We start from the raw sequence: 19,372 nt of genomic DNA, 5'->3' as shown, positions 1-19,372 counted from the left end.
ATAATACTGGACATGCAGATGAAGGACAAAGAATGAGCAACTGGGTTTACACTGAAATAAACAACTCTGAAAACAAACTATTTGCAAATCTGACACACCTGAAAAATCAATACTGTATGAGACATGCATATTGTTTAGACTGAGTGCAGTTGGTAATACTTGTGCGGTTTCTACATCAAAGTTTATTTCAAATTTGTTCTAAAAGAACAATCAGCATGGGGATTCTTGATTTTTGATTATTGAAACAGAGATTTTTTTTTTTCGAAATTGAGTCATAAAATACCTTCACAAGATCAATCATCTCCTGCTTTTGTAGACATTAAGATTTTAGTTAGAGGAGTTCAATCAGAACACATTGCCAGCATTAGAGGAGGACATATGTCCTAGTAATGCACGTATTATCATCAAGCTCCTACAGTTTACTCTGACATTTGACTTGACTTTAGTTATCCTTCTGGTGCAAGTGCACTTGCAAAAGATGTTCACAGTGCTAAAGGGTGAAAATTATTCTTTCATTATTTCACCAACTTGGTTATATAAGGCAGTACCCCACAGTTCTGAACACTAGTCTGATTTGGGCTTGATTCAGGGTCCTTGATTATGTAATAAGCTTGAAATTATATCTTGTAAAGTAACTCTTCCCATCTAATCTATGTAATTAGATTTCTTCTGTTGCCTGATAATATGACCTTAAAACAAAGCACCAGTTCTAACTCCAGTGGCTGACTCATAGTCCATGACATGTAACTGTGCTGTTTCATGAACAAAATTCAGATATGCAGCTAAGGTTCTAGGAGTCCCTCCTTATCAATTATGAGAAAAAAATTACTGACAGTCCATGCAAGCAGTAAATTAAATTCTGAGTACATCAACTAGTAACCATAAAAAAGATAATAAAGAGGAAGGTGAATTCTGTCTCTTTACGTAACAGTTATCCTGTGATCTTATGACCATTTTGTACCTATGTACTTTATGACTGTACATTGTCTAAAATCCCAATACAGTTTGAGAGGTATTTGCTTTAGCCACACACTTTGGAGTTCATTTTCAAATGCATATAATTAAAATTCATATCAGAAATGTTCACTAAAAAAAGATCAAAGGTATGGAAATCTTAATTTTCTCTCTGGACGTGAAATCTGTAGTACTGTAGTTTTGATAGGACTGTGTCTCATTCTTCTGACACTACTGGTATCAACTGCCTGTGATGACAGGTTATGGAGGCAGTTAATTTTCAAAACCTAAATATAGAGAGGTTCTGATTAAATTTTGCCAACTATGTAATCTGAATATTTGAATTCAATTATTTTTACATCTTTCTCTTCCTCCAGTTTAAATGCCTAGTCATTTCTTGAAGATGACTGAAAGTTAGAACTTTACGACTTTTCTTTTGATTTTGTCAGTCATATTCCTTGAGTTGTAGCCTACCCGTAAGTTGTAAAACTGAACTTTAGACTTGAAAAAGTGAAGTGGCCAGGCCTTGTTCTGCTAGACTTCTCGATGTGACAATTTGTCTATGTATGTTTCAGGATAAATCTGCTCCACAATAGATAGCAGAAATATGTGGTAGCCGGGGGAATGTAATGGTACACAGGTTCTTTATTATGAAAAATAACATTAAAAACATAATTTCTTCAACATTTTCCGGTGGTAAACAAAAGCTTAATTTCATTGTTTTACCTCTTCTGATTTTCTGCTGAATCTTCTAATTCCTCAGCTTCCATATGAAACACACTAGAAAATGAATCCTGAAAAAACAAGAGGATATTATAATTTATAGATTTGGATGTAATAACTTAGAGTACTAGTATTCATGTGAAAAGCTGCTATTATCAACATCTCTTCTGTAATAAATGTAGATATAAAATTGTTCAACTTTGCTTCATATCAAGCAGCAACAATATAGAATCCTATGACAAAAATATATAATTTTTAATATCACTGAAGTATCTTGAATCTCTACTGATCATTCTGAGAAGAAATGCCAGTATATAAGCTGTACCATCTATCTCTGGAAGGTCCAGTTTTGAACATTTATCCAAGTGAATGCACCAAGAGTGCATAATATCTGCTTTGCTTGTGGAGATGAGGACATCAATGCTTTCTAAACATTTCAACAAATCTGTATTGCTTTTCACATAGTTTTGTTTTTTTTTTTCCCCCTACAATTGAGAATCCTAATTGTAGGGAAAAATTAGATTCTCTCTGCACTAAAGATTCAAACTACAGACTGGAAAGTAAATGCTAAAGTTTGGTTGATTTGCAGAGACAGTGTGACTATGTGAATACATGCATTATGTAAATTCTTCTCCCGTACCGTTGTATTCAGGAGTGACTCTCTTAAATACAGTGAGAGAGATTATTACAAAATAAAATCCTTCTCCTTTTCTGTAGCCTATGGGTTGTTCATACCTCCTCTAGGGAATAAGCTCTTCTGCCTTTAAATAAAAAAATCCTACTCACAGTGCAATCTTCGTCCACTATGAAGATGGTACACCTCTGCACTTGCATGAAGGATATTATAGTGGCAGCTATCTTCTTCAGAATTACTTCCAAAGACTGCTGTTCTTCAAAAATAAGGCTGGCAAGATCAAGAAGCACCTGGAAAACAAATCTTTGTGAAAATCTGACTAGCTGTAATGAAAGCAATAATTACAATTACTACTCAGTATGATTCTTCCCCTGAATTCTTCCTGAACCAAGGAAGTCAACACGTACATCTGTGACAAAGATTAAGCTTTGGCTCTTATACAGACCGCAAGGCAGCAGTAATTAAAAGCCAGTTTGACATGTTTGATGGAAGAAATTGATAGCATACTTAGCTGTCTGAAGTTTTCAGTTGAAGAGACAGAGTAGATTTGGGCATTAACAGTTGATCAAATGAAATTTGAGAAGTCCAGACCACAAACTCTAATTTGCCCTTAGGAAACCTAATAATTTCCTATGGCTCATGTGTGCCATTATAAGAACGTCAACAGTGATATTTAAATTACTTAAGACTATCAAACACAATTATTCATAGTAATTCAAACAAAACCTAATGAACTCATTTGGTAAAAACATCATTTAGACACAGGCTGTCATATTTCAAAGCTGTTGCCAAAGGACTTCTGCTCAGATGTAGGCAAATTATACTCCCTTTATCCCCACAGGAAGCATGGAACCAATTTGAAAAGATTATCCAAATTTGTACCAATTTACAAACACTGGTATTCACTTGGAAACCTAGACCTACCAGAAAGTTATTACAAGACCTGCTGCCTTGTCGTTTCTCCAAAACCTTTTCATACCATATTGGATAGACACACTCCATCCGTAGAGACCATGGCATTAATAAACCATCAATTATATAGATAGATACAGAGTAAAAAGAAAATTCTATTTCCTGTCTGATCATTAATGGAAAATATTGTTAGTGACTATTTATAGTTGTAGGAGTCTAAAAGAGCAATCTGTATAACCTCTACAATTTTGTATGGATAATTTTACCTGAAATTTCTGGAGTACAGTAGCATCTGATTGTGTAATATACACAGTGAGCCACAGGATAACTTCAGGCAATATTTAGTATATTGACATAGTATTATGCATAGTATTCAACTAGAGAAATTAAAAATTGCCAAGGAACAGCTGCCACATGAGAAGAAAACAGCAGAATGCACTGATTTCTAGCTAACTATAATTTTTGTATTTTTGGGACAAACCTGTTGATCATACCTGATTACGCCTGTTTTCAAGCAAAGATGTTTCATACAATTGAGCGTTGTGAAGAACAATTCCACAAAATGCCAAATATGCAGCAAAATCCTGTAGACAAATAAACATAAGCTTCTGATGAAGATAGTGGCTCTCATTTTCTTAGCTTTATTCAAAGTTCAACTGTTACATTATTTCACCTTGAAGTATTAATTGATATTTAAGGATATTTCTGGCAATTCAGGTTTTTTTCAGTCACTCATACTTTTTGTTCCTCAAGAATCTCTTCTCCCTTTTTTAAAAGAATAGTCTTTCAAGTTTATCCTGGTGAAAGTAGGATCGGAATAAGAATCAAGTCATTTTGCAATAGTACAGATTTTACCTAGAAAAACATAGTACAGACAATCAGCATCTGTTATTATGGGGAATTCAGTCTCTTCTGAAGTGGAAATAATATTCTCCTAACATAGCAAAACCACAAGTTTTTTTTCAGTTTCTGAATGTGATTAATTCTGATATCTTGCAGATACTCTGTATACATTTTGTTTTAATTGGGAAAGTTTTCAAAAGGAAAGAGTAAATTCTGATTTTTTTATTGACAGATATTGAATCATCTTCTTCAGCTTTTTTTGCTATACAAATTTAAAGTGAGTTCCAGAAATGTCTGGAAAACAACTACCGTGTGAGAACTGGGAGTGAAGTTGCCATCTCCTCTTCTGATGATCTCATATATTTATAATTTATCCAAGGCTTTTCTCTTCCTGCAATTGCTGTATTGGGAAGTGATACAGTATTTAAAAAATAATCACTAGACAAATTTTAATATTCAAAATACATATTGTTGGGAATGCCAGGAAAGTTAATATCAGTTCATAAAAGATTATGTCTATTATAAGCTATGAAACTGTTCCTACAGTGTATTTCAGTAGAGTAAGCCTGTGTTTCAGAGACATGTGAGAGGTATCTTTCTGATCAAGAAATTAAACGACATCCCATCTACTTTTCTCATGGCTTTACAAGCAAAAAACTGTGCAATATAACAAGAATTTTCTTGTTTCATTTTTCATAACTTTAAAATGTCTGATCAGTGTGAAAAGTAGTAACATATTCAACCCCTGCTGTCCTATGAAAACAGAGACATAAATGTCCAACTTCTATACCTTTTCATCTTGTTCTGTGAAAGTCCCACCAGTTCCAGATTTCTTATTAATTGCTTGAGCCACACCAACAACCTAGTGTATAAAAATGAAATAAATAGATCATTTTTGAGAAGTCTGTCATTGGACTGTGGTATTCCTAGACATACATGAAAATAAATGATTATTGCATGTATTCCTTTGGTTGACCTTTGCATTTAAACCTGTTTATTTCTAATTTATTTGTATTACAAATTTCTGAGCATGAACCTGACTTATCAGAAAGAAAAACAGTGGCAAAAAGTCCTGGATGCTCTTATGAAGAACGGTTGGTTTGATCCAAGACTTATTCTATAAAGTGAAGCGATCATCTCACACAAGGACAGCAGTAGTTTATACTTCTGAAACTGTCATCTACTTTTGTGTGTAGAACCTACCCTTCCTGCAAGCTCTGATGAAGTTTCCAAAACCTTCCCCTTCTTACTGTAGGCTTCTTACAAGATCTCTCTACTGTGATCTTTTTGCTTTCTGTTTATTTCTGAAACTGTTTGGATAGAATTTGAAAAACAGGTTGGGTACCTGCCAGAATCAAGTTTGTTACTGTAAGTATTTACTTAAAGATAGGTTCTGAAAAAAATTGCTTTGAGACTGAAATAATGCAAGACCATTTCAAGTTGTTAATGACAGTAGTTTCTTCATCTTACTTTTTTAGGATAAACAATATCAGGAGAAAACTATGTTGTGGTTGTGTGTGTTTAAGAAGCTGTATTTAGGTTTACTCATGAAATTTGTAACTGCTAAACTGAAGGAGGTCATACAGTTATATTTCTGTAATGGAAAAGACAACAGTTTACTGTCTCTCACACCAGCATTCCCAAAATACTGATGCTACAAGTAAGGTCATTGTTCTGCAGCATGAGTCACTGCCAACTGTGGGCTCAAAAAATGTCTGTCTGAAATAAAGCTCAGATGTCATGTCCATTCTATACAATACAAGCCTTCCCACAGTCAACTTCTCATTTACTTCAGTGATGATTTCTTATCTAGAGAACATTCTCACTGTAATAACAATATACTTGCCATATTTATTTCTACAGCAAGCTTTGAATTGTAAGCAAATCCTTTAGAAATCTATATGCTTTTACATTTACTTGCATGTGGAAAGACTAACACTTAGGCCTTTTCTCCTACTGCTATCTTTTCTGGGTTTCTCATTTTCTTTTTCTTTTTCCAGCTTTGGTCCAGCATGAAGGAAGACAATTTTAATGAGTTAAGAGGCTCTTAAAGGTGAGTAATTTTGTCTTGTGTAAACATCTCCCCCACAATGAAAGGAAAGCTGGGCGTGCTTAAAACTAAAAGGAAACAGTAACAGGACCATATTAGTACCACAAAAAGACTATTTAGCCTCCCTTCATTAGCCTGCAGGTTTCTCATAAATTAAAAAAAGCATGTGTTCCAATGGAAACGGTCATTTTTGTGTCTTTGTTAAGTCCTTCCAATAAAAGCTTTTAATAGAATGGGGAAAGAATACTGAGGAGAGTAAACCTATTAAAAATTCATAGTTGTCTTGATGATAACAATTTCATGCAAAAGACAAACTGTATGTTTTTTTAGTAAAAAATATTGACAAAAGGAATACATTTTCCAGTAACATTCTAAGCTTTTAGAGAGAACCTTGTTTTATGAGCAATTTTTGCATATAAAATTACACATTATAAAATTAAACTGACTCAAATTCTGGCCTGAATTGTATTTATACCAGTACAAATTTAAGTGAACTCCACTGAGATGTGTATTATTCAGGTTAGGTATTAAGAAAAATTTCTTCTTAGAGAAAGTGGTAAGACATTGGAACAAGCTGCCCAAGGAGGTAGTGGAATCATGGTCCCTGGAGGTGTTCAAGAAATGTGTAGGTGTTGCACTGTGTGATGTGATATAGTGGTATGGTGGTGATGGGTTGATAACTGGACTACATGATCCTAGTGGTCTTTCCAACCTTAATGATACTATGATTGTATTAGTTACCAGCTGGAGTCTTGGCTACAAAGGGTAATTAGGAGAAGATGTAAAAAACTCAGGGAGATTTGTTCTTTTTACTGAAATGATTACGTAATTAGGACAAAAGCGATAGCATTTGAGGCTGTGTCAAACATAGGCCTGCATTTTAAAGAATGCTACGCATAGTATGAAACCCAAAACTTCATTTTTCAAACTTACTATAAATAAATCTGAAATAACATAGGTCTGGTCCCTCCAGATGGGAGTTATGTTCACACCGGCAGAAAATTTGAATAAAAGGTTTACTGTCCGCCAAGCTGTACAGAAATGTTATTCAGATAAAAGTGTGATATATTTGTGGCAATAAACAAGACATATCTGTATATATGAGATAAAGATGATTCTCCAGAAAACCTGAAGAACACTGTAAAAAAAGCCCACTTGAACATTCACTGATATATGTACTGTTCCAGTCTAAGAAAAATATGTTTTTTTTTTTTAATTACCTAGGCACTGTTTCATCTTTCTTCCTTAACAAGCAAGCACTAAATGAACCTTCTTAAAAGCTGTAGCACTGAATCAGATAGTTACTTTTTGTCACTGTCTTGCTATGCCTACAGAATTATCCTGCATATCTGTTATTCAACAAAGGAAAAACTAGTAGGAAACAGAGGCTTAAAGGGGATGACTACTAGAAAATCATAAGGAAGTGCTATGGAAAGAAGAAAGCCAAGAATGAGAGAGAGTAAACATTAAAGTAATCACTATTTGCTTGTACTTAGATATCTGTAATTTTGTGCCCTAATCCCTAAAGTAACTAGTGGTCAGTTGAGTGCTAAAAACTCTTTTTCATGAGCTTTTAGATAGGGTGTTACACAAACCAGTTATGCAGCTCCTAGTAAGACCCTCTGTCCAGGTTTGCTGTATTTGAAGCGCAAGAGGGATGGGCAGAAAATAATAAGCTGTACACAAAGGAGCTTACTCCTTTGTCCAGCCTTTCAATAGATCAATAAATCAATAGGAAAAAAAATCCTCTTGGATCAGATATCAAATACTTTGTTATTTGCTATTCAGATGCTGTAAGGCAAACATGTATCATGAACACAAAAGCAATTTTGATGATGGAATAGTTCTCTTATTGTCAGCCTCAAAAAAGGAAATAAAAAACAAACACCTAACAGTTACTGGGTTGATAGCCATACCTGCTTTTCCAGATCAGAACACAACTCTCCTAATTGTATTCTTGCTGGCAACACAAGCAATCTTCCAGTGCTGCCGCTTTTTCTGTAACCTTTCTTCTTTAGCTGTAACACTTATCCCATTCAATAAAATGTGATCCACGCTACAAGGAGAGATTTCTTTTAATTATCAGAGGGCATTACTTTTACTAACTATTCTCTTCCAGTAGTTGTCTCCTGCCTCTAGAAGTAGCAGGCTACCTGGAATGTTTCTTATCCGATGATAACTAATGACTTCAGTCCCGGTAACTGTGATCTGAATTTTATCTGAATGTGCTGCAGTTTTCTGTACATTAAGACTGCAGACCTAATTCTGTGAAAGCTTTTCCAGCTCTACAGGGATTCGGTGCCCTTTTTAGTTTGTTCTTACTTCAGCTGATTTTAAAAAGACTGTTTTGCATCCTCAGAATAAAAAATATATGTATTTTTTTCCTGGCACCTGAAAAAAAAATGGGCAAAACCAAAAAAAGGTAACAGGAAAAGTCAACCTTTATCTCTTTGTAAAGATGGGACATATTCACATGAGAGGACAAATTAAGTAGTTTTAAGCTTCCTTTGCTCTCCTGCTCTTGTAGAACTTTGATCAGGCTTACAAAATTATCCTGTAGGGACAGACTTGTGTTTACAGGCTTTCAATTTTAATCAACAAATTTTCACATCCTCTATCATTCTTGCCAGCAGTAGCCTGCATGATTCCTAGCAGTCTAGCTGCTATAAAATATCTCAGCATAAGATGAAAATCCATCCAAGAAGCAAATGACTGTTCTCCATAATCCTGCAGCAAGTCTGCTACCAGAAACCGGACTTAGTTTGCTTCAAGTGAAGTTGGCTATTTCTACACTGCACTAGGTTAACATGGTTACATTTTATAAAGTTCATCAGGATACTTAAAAAGTCTGGTGTAAACAGAATACCCCCCTGATGTATTTGGAAAAGTTTCATGGTGAAAGGAGATAGAGAAAATTAAGACAACAACAACAACTAAACAATTGAACTGTGTATTGCCAGAAAAAAACAGTTGCCTTGCCAATTAGTAGGAAGTTCAGTCTCACATACTTGAGGCCTAGAGCCTGAATGACAAGTCTCACTCAATACAACTAAAGGTATCCACATGAGAAAATACTACAGATTTTAATAGACATTAAATCAAAATAGGATATTATGGAAAATTCTTTGCACAACTGAAAGAAAAAAAAATGTAAAAATAGCAGAAACTGATGTCATTTCTGTACACATTCTACACTGGTTGTGATGACTCTCCCAGTCAGGAACCATCCATTCTACAGATATCCCAAACCAGAGAGCTTTACTGACTCTTGTATCAGTTCTGGATAACTCTACAAATTGGTTTCACCTAATGACTCCCATTCAAGGTCTTTCTACTTCATTCACATTCCTCATTCAGGTTGGATATTAGGAAAAATTTCTTCTCAAAAAGAGTGGTAATGCATTGGAACCGGGGAAGTAAGTGGTGTAGTCAATGTCCCTGGAAGTGTTTAAGGAAAGGGTGGATGTAGCACTTAGGGACATGATTTAGTGGGCAACATTGGTGATAGGATTGGACAGTTGGATTGGATGATCTTAGAGGTCTTTTCCAATCTTAATAATTCTATGGTTCTATGATTCTTCAGAGGTAAAAAATAGCAAATGATACAGCCTTGTCTGCCCCCAAGTGTCATGTGGCAATACTTTTGGCATATGATGAGATGGACAGGATTTCCATTTAATTATTAGACAATCACTCCACAGTACTGATTTACAGGTATCAGGACTTTGATCAAAGCTCCTGAAGTTGAAACAGAGCTTGATCATTTTGTATTTGCAGTGTTTTATGAGCAAATGAGAACTATACAACCATCTATGATCTGATCACAGGATGTAATGTAATGTTTCTGTGGCATTTCTGTCAGCAAGAGTAGATTGAGCATGGGAATGAAAAACGTTAAACATTCTACTATCAAGTGAATGTATTTCCATTCTTAGTTCATCTCTGCAGACAGACTTATACTTTACTACTTTTCTCTTGGCAAGATTAATTAGTTGCTGGGTTCTTTTTATGAGCTCTACTGTGAACTAAACTGTTTTCTTCTTTTCATTTATGGAATTTCTTATTAGTAGTTATTTTTAAGTAAGATGTTGGTTTCTCACATGCCTCATGGAAATAAAGGAAAATGTGAAAAACATCTACTGGAAAAATCTCCATACTTCAGCAGGCCCAGAGGATTTAATAATCAACATGAGATTTTCTTCCTGAATTAACGACTCCTTTGTTTTAAAAAAGAATACCAATACTAAACAAACAAACAAAAAAAGACACATTTGCTTCTCATTCTCAGTGTTTATTTTTGGAAGTCTTCCAGAATTATCTTTTGACTGCGATTGCTGACGTGGGCTAAGGAAGCATTCACTAGCTTCAGTATTTCTAGAGGGGCCTTGGGAATTTATTTACTTATTTAGTTAGTTTTTACAGGGAGGAGACAGTATTCTTTTTTTTTTTTTTCTCAAAAAGCAGATGGCAAGTTGAAGACTGTTTCACTGACTCTGACATTTGTCCAGAAGCATATCAGCAAACTGTTACAGTGAGAGGGACAAAAACCTTCTGGTAGAGACTTCAAAATCAGAAGGGAAAGAAAAAGTGTTATCCTTTCCTAGCAGAAATCTTCTGGCTTAGCTCCTTCAAATTATTGCATATATAAGAGTGAGTGTAACTCTCTCCACAAAATTCATGTTGGCTGAAGCTTTCAAAATAAATACGTATCTGCTTCATTTCCATTTGCTGATGCACTTAGGAGTAGAAACCTAACAGAAGATACGGCCAATTGCAGGTTTATTCAGCCTGTAAGTCATGGCATATTTCACCAACAAACACAAGTCCTGGTCTGTCCTCCATTCACCATGAGGACCCAATAAGAAGTTAGCACTTCCATGCTCTCTGGCTTGCAAGGCCTTGTAATTCATTTCTGATTGCAATTACAGGAGAACACAGACTTTTTTCCACTTGAGAACAAAGAAAATGGGATGGCATGGATGAAATTTAAAACCTTACATCAGTTTGACATGGAGCACTGCTCTCTGTGAGCCCTCCGCACATCATCTGACTTGCTTGTCAGCTGGCTTAGGGCCAGCAGTGACTGCTGCAGGCTGGAACAGGGGAGGCTTTTAACTGGGCATGAGAGCAGGAGAGCAAGACTAGAAGTGTTGTCCGTGAGACACTATCAACTCAAGCCAGTTTCAAGCTCTCTCCTTGAAAGTATTGAAATAATATTTTAAACCAAAGTTTATGGTAAATAAAGAATAGAAATTCTGGCTGATTGTCTGGGTTAGCTAGAGTAAGGTTCAATAGATCAGCTAAGTCAAGAGCTTAATCAGTTTATTTAATAATGTGACAGTTAAGGTGACATACTTTTTAAGAGGATTTGAAAAAATGGAAGAGCAAGGAAAAAGGTAGTTTAGTATCTTCAAAATAATCTTTGCAGAATTTGTTCTTGGAGTTTGAGGACTTTGAACTATCTGGAAATGATAAATAGTCTGAAGAACAAAGAAAATATGGGAGAGGAAATCTCCATCTTAAATCTCTGGTGCACTCTGTGAAGAGCCTTACACTATGCAAGCATTCTAAGAACTGGTGATGTGGCTGAAGCCTATTACTTTCAGGATCAAATACCAAACAAAACAAAAACCAAACAACAAAGAAATACAAACTACCTCCCCAGGTAAGAAAATGGATCCTGCCTTTTTTTCAATTCCAGTTTTATGCCTTCTTTGTCTTTACTGAATTCATTCTTGAATATCTCAGCATAAGAAGACATTATAAGAATTTCATAACAAGAATTCTCCCTACTGCAGTAGCATCATATTCAAAGGGAAAACTTCTGTAATAATTAGCATTGATGGGAAATGCATGCAAGAGATCAACAAGCAGATACATTTTATTTTAGAGTGATTTCACTTTAAGTTAGATAAACATTGTGTTTAACCCAGTAGGCAGCTAAGCACCATGCAGACATTTGCTCACTCCCCCCACAGCAGAGAGAATTGGAGAAAAACTAAAACTCATGGGTTGAGATAACAACAGTTTAATAGGACAGAAAAGGAAGGGAAACTAATAATAACAATAAAAGAATATACAAAACCAGTGATGCACAATGTAATTGCTTGCCACCCGCTGACCAATGCCCAGCCAGTCCCTGAGCAGCAGCAACTCCTGCTCGTCAACTCCCCCAAGTTTAACTGTCCAGCATGATGCTGTATGGTATAAGGCATCCTTTTGGCTGGTTTGGGTCAGCTGCCCTGGTTCTGTTCCCTCCCAGCTCCTTGTGCCCCAAAACGTTTTCTGGCAGCGCTGTGCAAGAAGCTGAAAAGACCTTGACTTAGTGTAAGCACTATTCTGCCACAACTAAAATATCAATGTGTTATCAACATTACTATCATCCTAAATCCAAAACATAGACCCATACCAGCTACTGGGAAGAAAATTAACTCTATCCCTCCCAAACCAGGACAATAACTTAACAGAGATTTCTCTGAATTATATAAATACCACATGTTTTCAATGCCTGGTCTTAAGCACTTAATGTGGTTCTAAATTTATTGTTAATGACCAAAGTTAACAGAATCCAAAAAATGTTTTAGACGATGATAAAAACAATTAGTGTCCTGTGATGAACATAATTGTCTAGATACAATCCAAGTTGAAGCACACTAACTCTTAACTGCAGTCTGAAAGTGTGCTGATAAAGACCAATAAATATACAGAGAATTTGAATGCTGAAAGATACTACATACAGGAACAATGAATGGCACATCTAGAATTAAATATATATTTTCTACTTCTGCCTATTGACAATTCCATTTGTCTTATACTACTGAGCTAGATAAGAAAAAATTGAAGTCCAGGCAATCATAAGTACAAAGTCTTTTTTAAAAAGAGAGTTTTATGCTGTAAGATAATGATTGATAGTTAAGAAAAGTTTAAAGAATTGGCATAGCAAGCAACTGTGTTACAGAATGTGATCCCAGTTCTGCAACTTACCTCTTCCTTATGATTCTTTATTGGCATACAGAGAATACTCTGAGTCTTATACCCTGTGATCTGGTCAACTTCTGCATTGAATCTTGGATCCTGATACAAGAGAAAAATATGATTATTTGAATACATGCCTTCTTAAAAGGTTGAAAAAGTCTGATATCTGAATTAACTGTTATATAGGATAGCAAAGGTTCTATTACTACCTAATAATCTAGGTTGTTTTTAAGTTGTTACTGTGTGTTCAAAGAAAAAAAAAAGTGGATCATGAGTGCCAGTGGATAAATACAGTTGCCAGACAGAGCAAAAAAAAACTGTCAGAAGAAGCCTTTCTTCAGTCTAGACCATTATTATAATTAATTTATGCATATATCTCCAATACAGCTTTTATCATCAAGAGGAAATTACAGAAATATACAGAAAGGCATGTAGCCACAGAAAAACAAAGTTTCATGAAGATGGTTAGACTTTTTGCCTCACTCTGTTGCATCTTTTTTTTTTTTTTCAGCTCAATGTTGTTATAAAGCTTTGATTTATTTAAACTCAATATCTATTTCTAAAGAGCTGCTGTCTTTTCTTAAGCAATTTATTTCAAATTGAGTACAATGACCCAATTCAAGGAGAAACTTTTAAAATACAAGAGTAGGTAAAGTCCCACTGAAATAATGTAATTAACAAATGTTTAGGCACTTTTTGAGTTTCTTGAAAATTTAAACAACATATGCAATCATTCTGCACTCCTTGTAGCTTCTGAAAAATACTACTTGGTAATGGTACCCAATTCTATAACCATGCTCAGAGTAACCAAGACATGATCGATCAGAAGTGTGCATTTTTATCTCTGTATATTTGAATCAATCAATTAATTTAATAAATTTCCATCACCCCTAAATTCAAAGCACAAAATAAACATATCCAAAGAGTCTGGAAATAAGTGATGTTAAGATGAGGTGTAAGAGAAGTCTTCTCCCACTGCTGGATTCCTTTCCTTTTTGTCATCTAGCCTTATATTAAATTAGACAAATTATAGTCTTATTTTATTTGGAAGACTGCTATACAGTTCAAACCCTCATCCTGGTCTTATTTCTTCTGCTCCTGCTCTTTTTGCCTCAGATACAATCAAATCCTCAAAACTGTTTTCTGTTGTAGGACTGTAGTTTTTCAGACAATTACACTCATAATTTCATTCATTTTGTTGTTCAAACATTTTCTTAAGAAGTCCAAATAGTAATGTGCACATAAATGGTTAAGGCTGAAAATCAGACTGCTAATGACAAAGTTAAATAATTTATTTGGAAGTTATCATTCCAGTTGCATTAGTCATAGCTCCAAGTTTCTGTGTCTGTGTATGTGTGTAATACATGTATTATAATTGGAAGTTTACTGTCTGCTTTCTATCTTGACTGGTGTATGTCAGTGTAGCTCCAAATACATATACTAAAATGATAATATTACATCAGCTGATAATATGACTGTTTCTAGTTTCATTAATAGTTCATGACAGGTTTTCTTGGTTTACCTCATATGCATTCTTGATGTTCAGAGGCTGGCCTGTAGCTGCTACGTGGCCCACGATGCCCTTGTTCCACTCCAGGCGAATGCAGTTATTTGAAGCTTCTTCTAGGGTGGAACCTTCAGCCACATCAAACAGCCTGCTTACAAGAAACTTCTCGTTAGAGCTATCCTCACATACCAAGAACAGGGAATAGCGATCAGCAGCTATAAGCTCATGGATATGTAGGAAAATTTTATGGCAAAGTGCTGTGACATCCAAATGACTAGAAATGTCTTTCACAAGTTCTAAAAGCCTTGAGCACCGATCTCCTGCACTGGTCCCAGTCCTTGGAGATTGCAGAGGCATCTGTTCCTTCTTTTCAGAGCCAGAGAGGAAGCTTACTGCTCCTACTGAGTCCTTGACAAAAATCGGCCTTAAGGGTCTGTCAAATTCTGAAGCAGAGATTTTCCTTGCTGGTGTTCCAGAGTTGGTGGTCTCAGGGCAGGCAGGCTGGTGACAAGCACAGGATTCACTCTGAGACTTGGTCCCCTCCTTGCAGACAGGGATGGTATGAACTCTCTCAGCAAACCATGCATTAACCATTTCTCTGTGAAACAAAAATAAAATACAGTAAACAATGTAAGTTAAAAATCCTCAGGAACTAATATATTTGAAGAAGACACTGCAAAGAGGATAACTTTAAACATTTTCATTCAGTGAACATGAGTGCACCTTTAGAGCTCCTCTCTATCAATATTCTTCTACTTTAGGCAATGTTTAGCCTATGTTAAGTGGTACTGTTTTATCCTCCATAACAAGAAAACTCTTTCTCCTTGAAGGAAATACCTGAATAGGGAAAGGAAGATTGCTTATTATGTGGCTTTCAGAACATAGAAGATCAAAAGTTTTCACTAATTTTGTCCTTGAAATTTATAATTTCAATTATTTATAAATGAAACTGAAAAATCTATACATTGATTTATAAAATGTATAAATGAATGAAGACAAAACTTCCTGTTTTAATTCTACTTTTCTATCCTGATTTATCTGTAAGCACGTATATCATCAATAACATAGTATACTTTTTCTTATCAGTGTATATTTACTCTAATATTTTTCTTGTCCAAAATGTATTGATTCATTTTAATATGGGGCTTTTTATTTAATTCTCTCTGTAACAAGGCTTCCTCACAGCACATGATCTGCTCTCAGAAGTATTTTTTTTCTGAATTACATAATGTTTGGTCCTATGAACAGCAAATATCTTATTAAAAAGTCTGATCTCTTGGAAACCTTTCATGGTGGTCATGTTTTAAATTTGGGATATTTTTTATTTGCTCAGCAGACCACAGGAATTTCAAGAGTGTAGCTGAATGAAACCTTGGAAATTAATCAGGTTAGTCAGCTGCTGATCGGTTACAAGCATCAGCATATGTTAAATATGTGGAGCATAGCACATGACCTTTCTTTTATTAATCTGTTGTAGAGTGCAACAGCATAAGTTAGTTGCTAATTGCTAATTCAGAGAAATGTAGCTGATTAAAATCTAAAATTCACCAATACTGTATTTATGAGCAAGCAATCCACAATAGAAAACTTATCTGTCTTACACTGAGTAGGTTTGAAAGAATTTCTTAGATTTTACAATTGTATACAACTCATAGGCCTCAGCTGCAGGCAAACATGCTATGAAAAAATAAAATGACTTTGGAAATTGTGTGACTATAATGTGCACCTGGCAAAAGAAAGTCATGATGTTACTGCACATATTCCACTTCTGTGTGGACTACCTGGAAATTCTTCCTTCTCCAAAGCTGTTTAGTTGAGGCAGATCTCATTTAATAAAGCACTGTAAAACTATATTCTTCTCTTATTCACAATATTGAGAGAGCAAATATATACATGATAGATAATTATTTTTTTTAATGTATTTATGTATGTTGTCCTGATTATGGTAAACCTTACACAGATGGTTAATATCATTCATAGCCCTAGTAATCTTCATAGAATCATAGAATCATAGAATGCCCTGGGTTGAAAAGGACCACAGTGGTCATTGAGTTTCAACCCCCCTGCTATGTGCAGGGGCATCAACCAGCAGACCAGGCTGCCCACAGCCACATCCAGCCTGATCTGGAATGCCTCCAGGGATGGGGCATCCACAACCTCCTTGGGCAACCTGTTCCAGTGCTTCACCACCCTCGTGAAGCGTAAAAAACTTCCCCCTAATATCTAATCTAAACCTCCCCTGTCTCAGTTTAAAACCATTCCCCCTTGTCCTATCACTATCCACCCTCATAAACAGCTATTCCCTCTCCTGCTTATATGTTCCTTTCAAGTACTGGAAGGCCACAATGAGATCTCCCCGGAGCCTTTTCTTCTCCAAGCTAAACAAACTCAGTTCCCTCAACCTTTCTTCATAGAAGAGGTGCTCCAGCCCTCTAATCATCTTAGTGGCCCTCCTCTGAACCTGCTCCAAGAGCTCCATGTCCTTCCTGTTCTGGGGGCCCCAGGCCTGGACGCAGTACTGCAGATGGGGCCTCGCAAGAGCTGAGTAGAGAGGTACGATCACTTCCCTCTCCCTCTGGCCACCTCTTCTTTAATGCAGCCCAGAACACAGGTGGCCTTCCAGGCTGCAAGTGCACACTTCTGGCTCATGTCCAGCTTCTCATCCTCCAGGACCCCAAGTCCTTCTCTGCAGGGCTGCTCTCAAGGAGATCTTCCCCTAATTTGTATAAATACCTGGGATTGCCCCAGCCCAAGTGCAACACTTTGCACTTTGTCCTGTTGAACCTTATTAGGTCCACAAGGGCCCACTTCTCCAGCCTGTCCAGGTCCCTCTGGATGGCTTCCCTTCTCTCCAGTCTGTCAACTGCGCTGCTCAGCTTGGTGTCATCTGCAAACTTGCTGAGGGTGCTCTCGATTCCATCATCTGTGTCACTGATGAAGATGTTGAAGATCACCGGTCCCAAGACTGACCCGTGGTGGACACCAGTTCTGACCAGCCTCCACCCAGACACAGAACCATTGATCACAGCCTTTTGGCTGAGACAGCCAGCCAATTCCTAATCCATTGAACAGTCCATCTTTCAAATCCATACCTCTCCAATTTAGAGAGAAGGATGTGGTAAGGGACCATGTCAGAGGCTTTGCAGAAGGCCAGGTAGATGATATCCGTACCTTAAAGGCTGAATGTCCATTGTGGACACATAAAGACATTTGTGAATTTTCTGAAGATGAGAGCACTGAGTTTCATAGAATTATAGAACTGTTTGAGTTGGAAGGTACCTTAAAAGGTCATCTAGTCCAGCTCCCAACTCTTTAGTTGTAAGGGTCTTTGTCCAAAGCCACTAAATGAAATATTGGACAGCATTAAGGCAGTGAGAGATTTGCCTCTGAGTTCCACAGGTCTAGGATTTCATTCCTTGTTTTTCCATTTTCCATAAAGCTCCTGAAAAAGTGCTTGCTATAGCAGTAATACACCTCAATCAACAGATATTATAACTTTCCCAGCAATCTAAAGCTAATTCAATTATTGGAAACATTGTGCCAATGAATACTATGAAATTCCGTTGTTATTCTGAGTTTTGGCTCATTGCTTAGATATTTAGTATTCAAGGACGTAAACTCTGTCTTTTTAAGTATATTAATAAAAACTAATCATGATCTTTTTTAATTAAAGCAGTAATATGTACTTTTTGTGAAATCACCTCAAATATTTCTTTAAATGAAGAAACATAAGGAACATTTGATGTATTAATAAGACTGCAATTTTAACAAGTTTACTTTATAGTACTTACACAGCATAAATATTAAATGTGGGAGTTGTGACTATTTATTGCTGAAATACATAATACACATAAGGCAATATCACATTTGCAAAAGCTATTTCAATGAGAATCAAAATAACATTTATAACATTCGTTCATTTTATAACATTTGAAATCTTCATTTTTAAATTGAATGAAAAAGCAGAATGAAAATTAGCGATGGCAGTGACTAAAAATATCCTTAAGATAAAAACATAAATGGAAAAAATGTGTAAGTAAACCCAGTACAACTTCAAATATAAGTGCTGATAACTTTTTATCAGACGCAGTATTTTATATGTCAAGGTTAGTTTGTTTTTTGGTTTTTTGTTTTGTTTTGTTTTAATATTAATCTCCTTAAAAGAATCAATTACTTCAAAATTGTTGCTTTTTCTAAACAAAATTTGGCATCTAGCACTAAGGCTTCAAATAAGAATCTGAAAATATGAGCTGAGTACATTTAAAACACATTCAAACACAGGCAGATAAGTAGAGAATAATCAATAGTTTGAAAAGAAGTCTTGTGAGTTGAGCCAATTTCATGTTTGTGTGTGCTGACTTGATTTTTGGACACTGAGGACTGGCACTGGTGTAAAATAAGATTTATATCCGACTGCTATAACTTAGTATGAGATGGAGAGAGCTGTATGCTTTCTTAAACTAGCCAGTGATTAGATATAGGAAGCTGTATGTTTTGTCTATGTGTGTTTTATTAATGGATTGCCATGAATCTGTCTATTGTACTGAGTGACAATATTTTTTTAGAGGAATCTGATTAACTACTTACTTATATATGAGAAAGTAGAATATAAAATGCTATTATTTTGTTTAGCTCTCATTTACATTGAATTTATGCAGGTGTATGTGTTGATATAAGGCACAAAGCAAAGAAAGATTCAGGTACCCTGTATGGAAAAGCAAAAACTAAAGCAGAATTTTGGTTTGCCTTGAAACTTGTCCTTTCATTTATTTTT

General features: G+C 35.7%; 1 protein-coding gene and 1 long non-coding RNA gene across 7 annotated transcripts in view; one reads left to right on the top strand and one right to left on the bottom strand.

Moving 5' to 3' along the window:
* LOC109367301 (uncharacterized) overlaps nucleotides 1-19,372 on the top strand; it is a 59,353-nt gene that overhangs the window by 27,441 nt on the left and 12,540 nt on the right. The window contains exons 1-2 of one of the 2 annotated variants that reach the window (XR_014883023.1): nucleotides 5,531-5,942; nucleotides 6,067-6,119. This is a non-coding gene — a long non-coding RNA (uncharacterized LOC109367301). Of the gene's footprint in view, nucleotides 1-5,530; nucleotides 5,943-6,066; nucleotides 6,120-19,372 lie in introns of those variants that run through there. The other variant, XR_014883024.1, reaches the window with a different exon arrangement.
* The window catches only part of PDE5A (phosphodiesterase 5A), a 63,883-nt gene that overhangs the window by 33,547 nt on the left and 10,964 nt on the right, over nucleotides 1-19,372 (bottom strand). For all 5 annotated transcript variants that reach the window (XM_085222840.1, XM_085222841.1, XM_003205710.5 and 2 more), the window contains exons 2-7: nucleotides 14,614-15,196; nucleotides 13,101-13,190; nucleotides 4,857-4,928; nucleotides 3,718-3,807; nucleotides 2,464-2,601; nucleotides 1,681-1,748 (exon numbers count right to left, since the gene is read on the bottom strand). In XM_085222840.1, the coding sequence (XP_085078966.1) occupies nucleotides 1,681-1,748; nucleotides 2,464-2,601; nucleotides 3,718-3,807; nucleotides 4,857-4,928; nucleotides 13,101-13,190; nucleotides 14,614-15,196 (1,041 nt within the window). The remainder of the gene's footprint in view (nucleotides 1-1,680; nucleotides 1,749-2,463; nucleotides 2,602-3,717; nucleotides 3,808-4,856; nucleotides 4,929-13,100; nucleotides 13,191-14,613; nucleotides 15,197-19,372) is intronic.

The sequence above is a fragment of the Meleagris gallopavo genome, chromosome 4 (assembly GCF_905368555.1).
Source record: "Meleagris gallopavo chromosome 4, MGAL_WU_HG_1.1, whole genome shotgun sequence".
In the NCBI taxonomy this organism is placed as follows: domain Eukaryota; kingdom Metazoa; phylum Chordata; class Aves; order Galliformes; family Phasianidae; genus Meleagris; species Meleagris gallopavo.
Note: the sequence above shows the minus strand (reverse complement) of the source record. Positions and strands in the feature narration are given on the sequence as shown.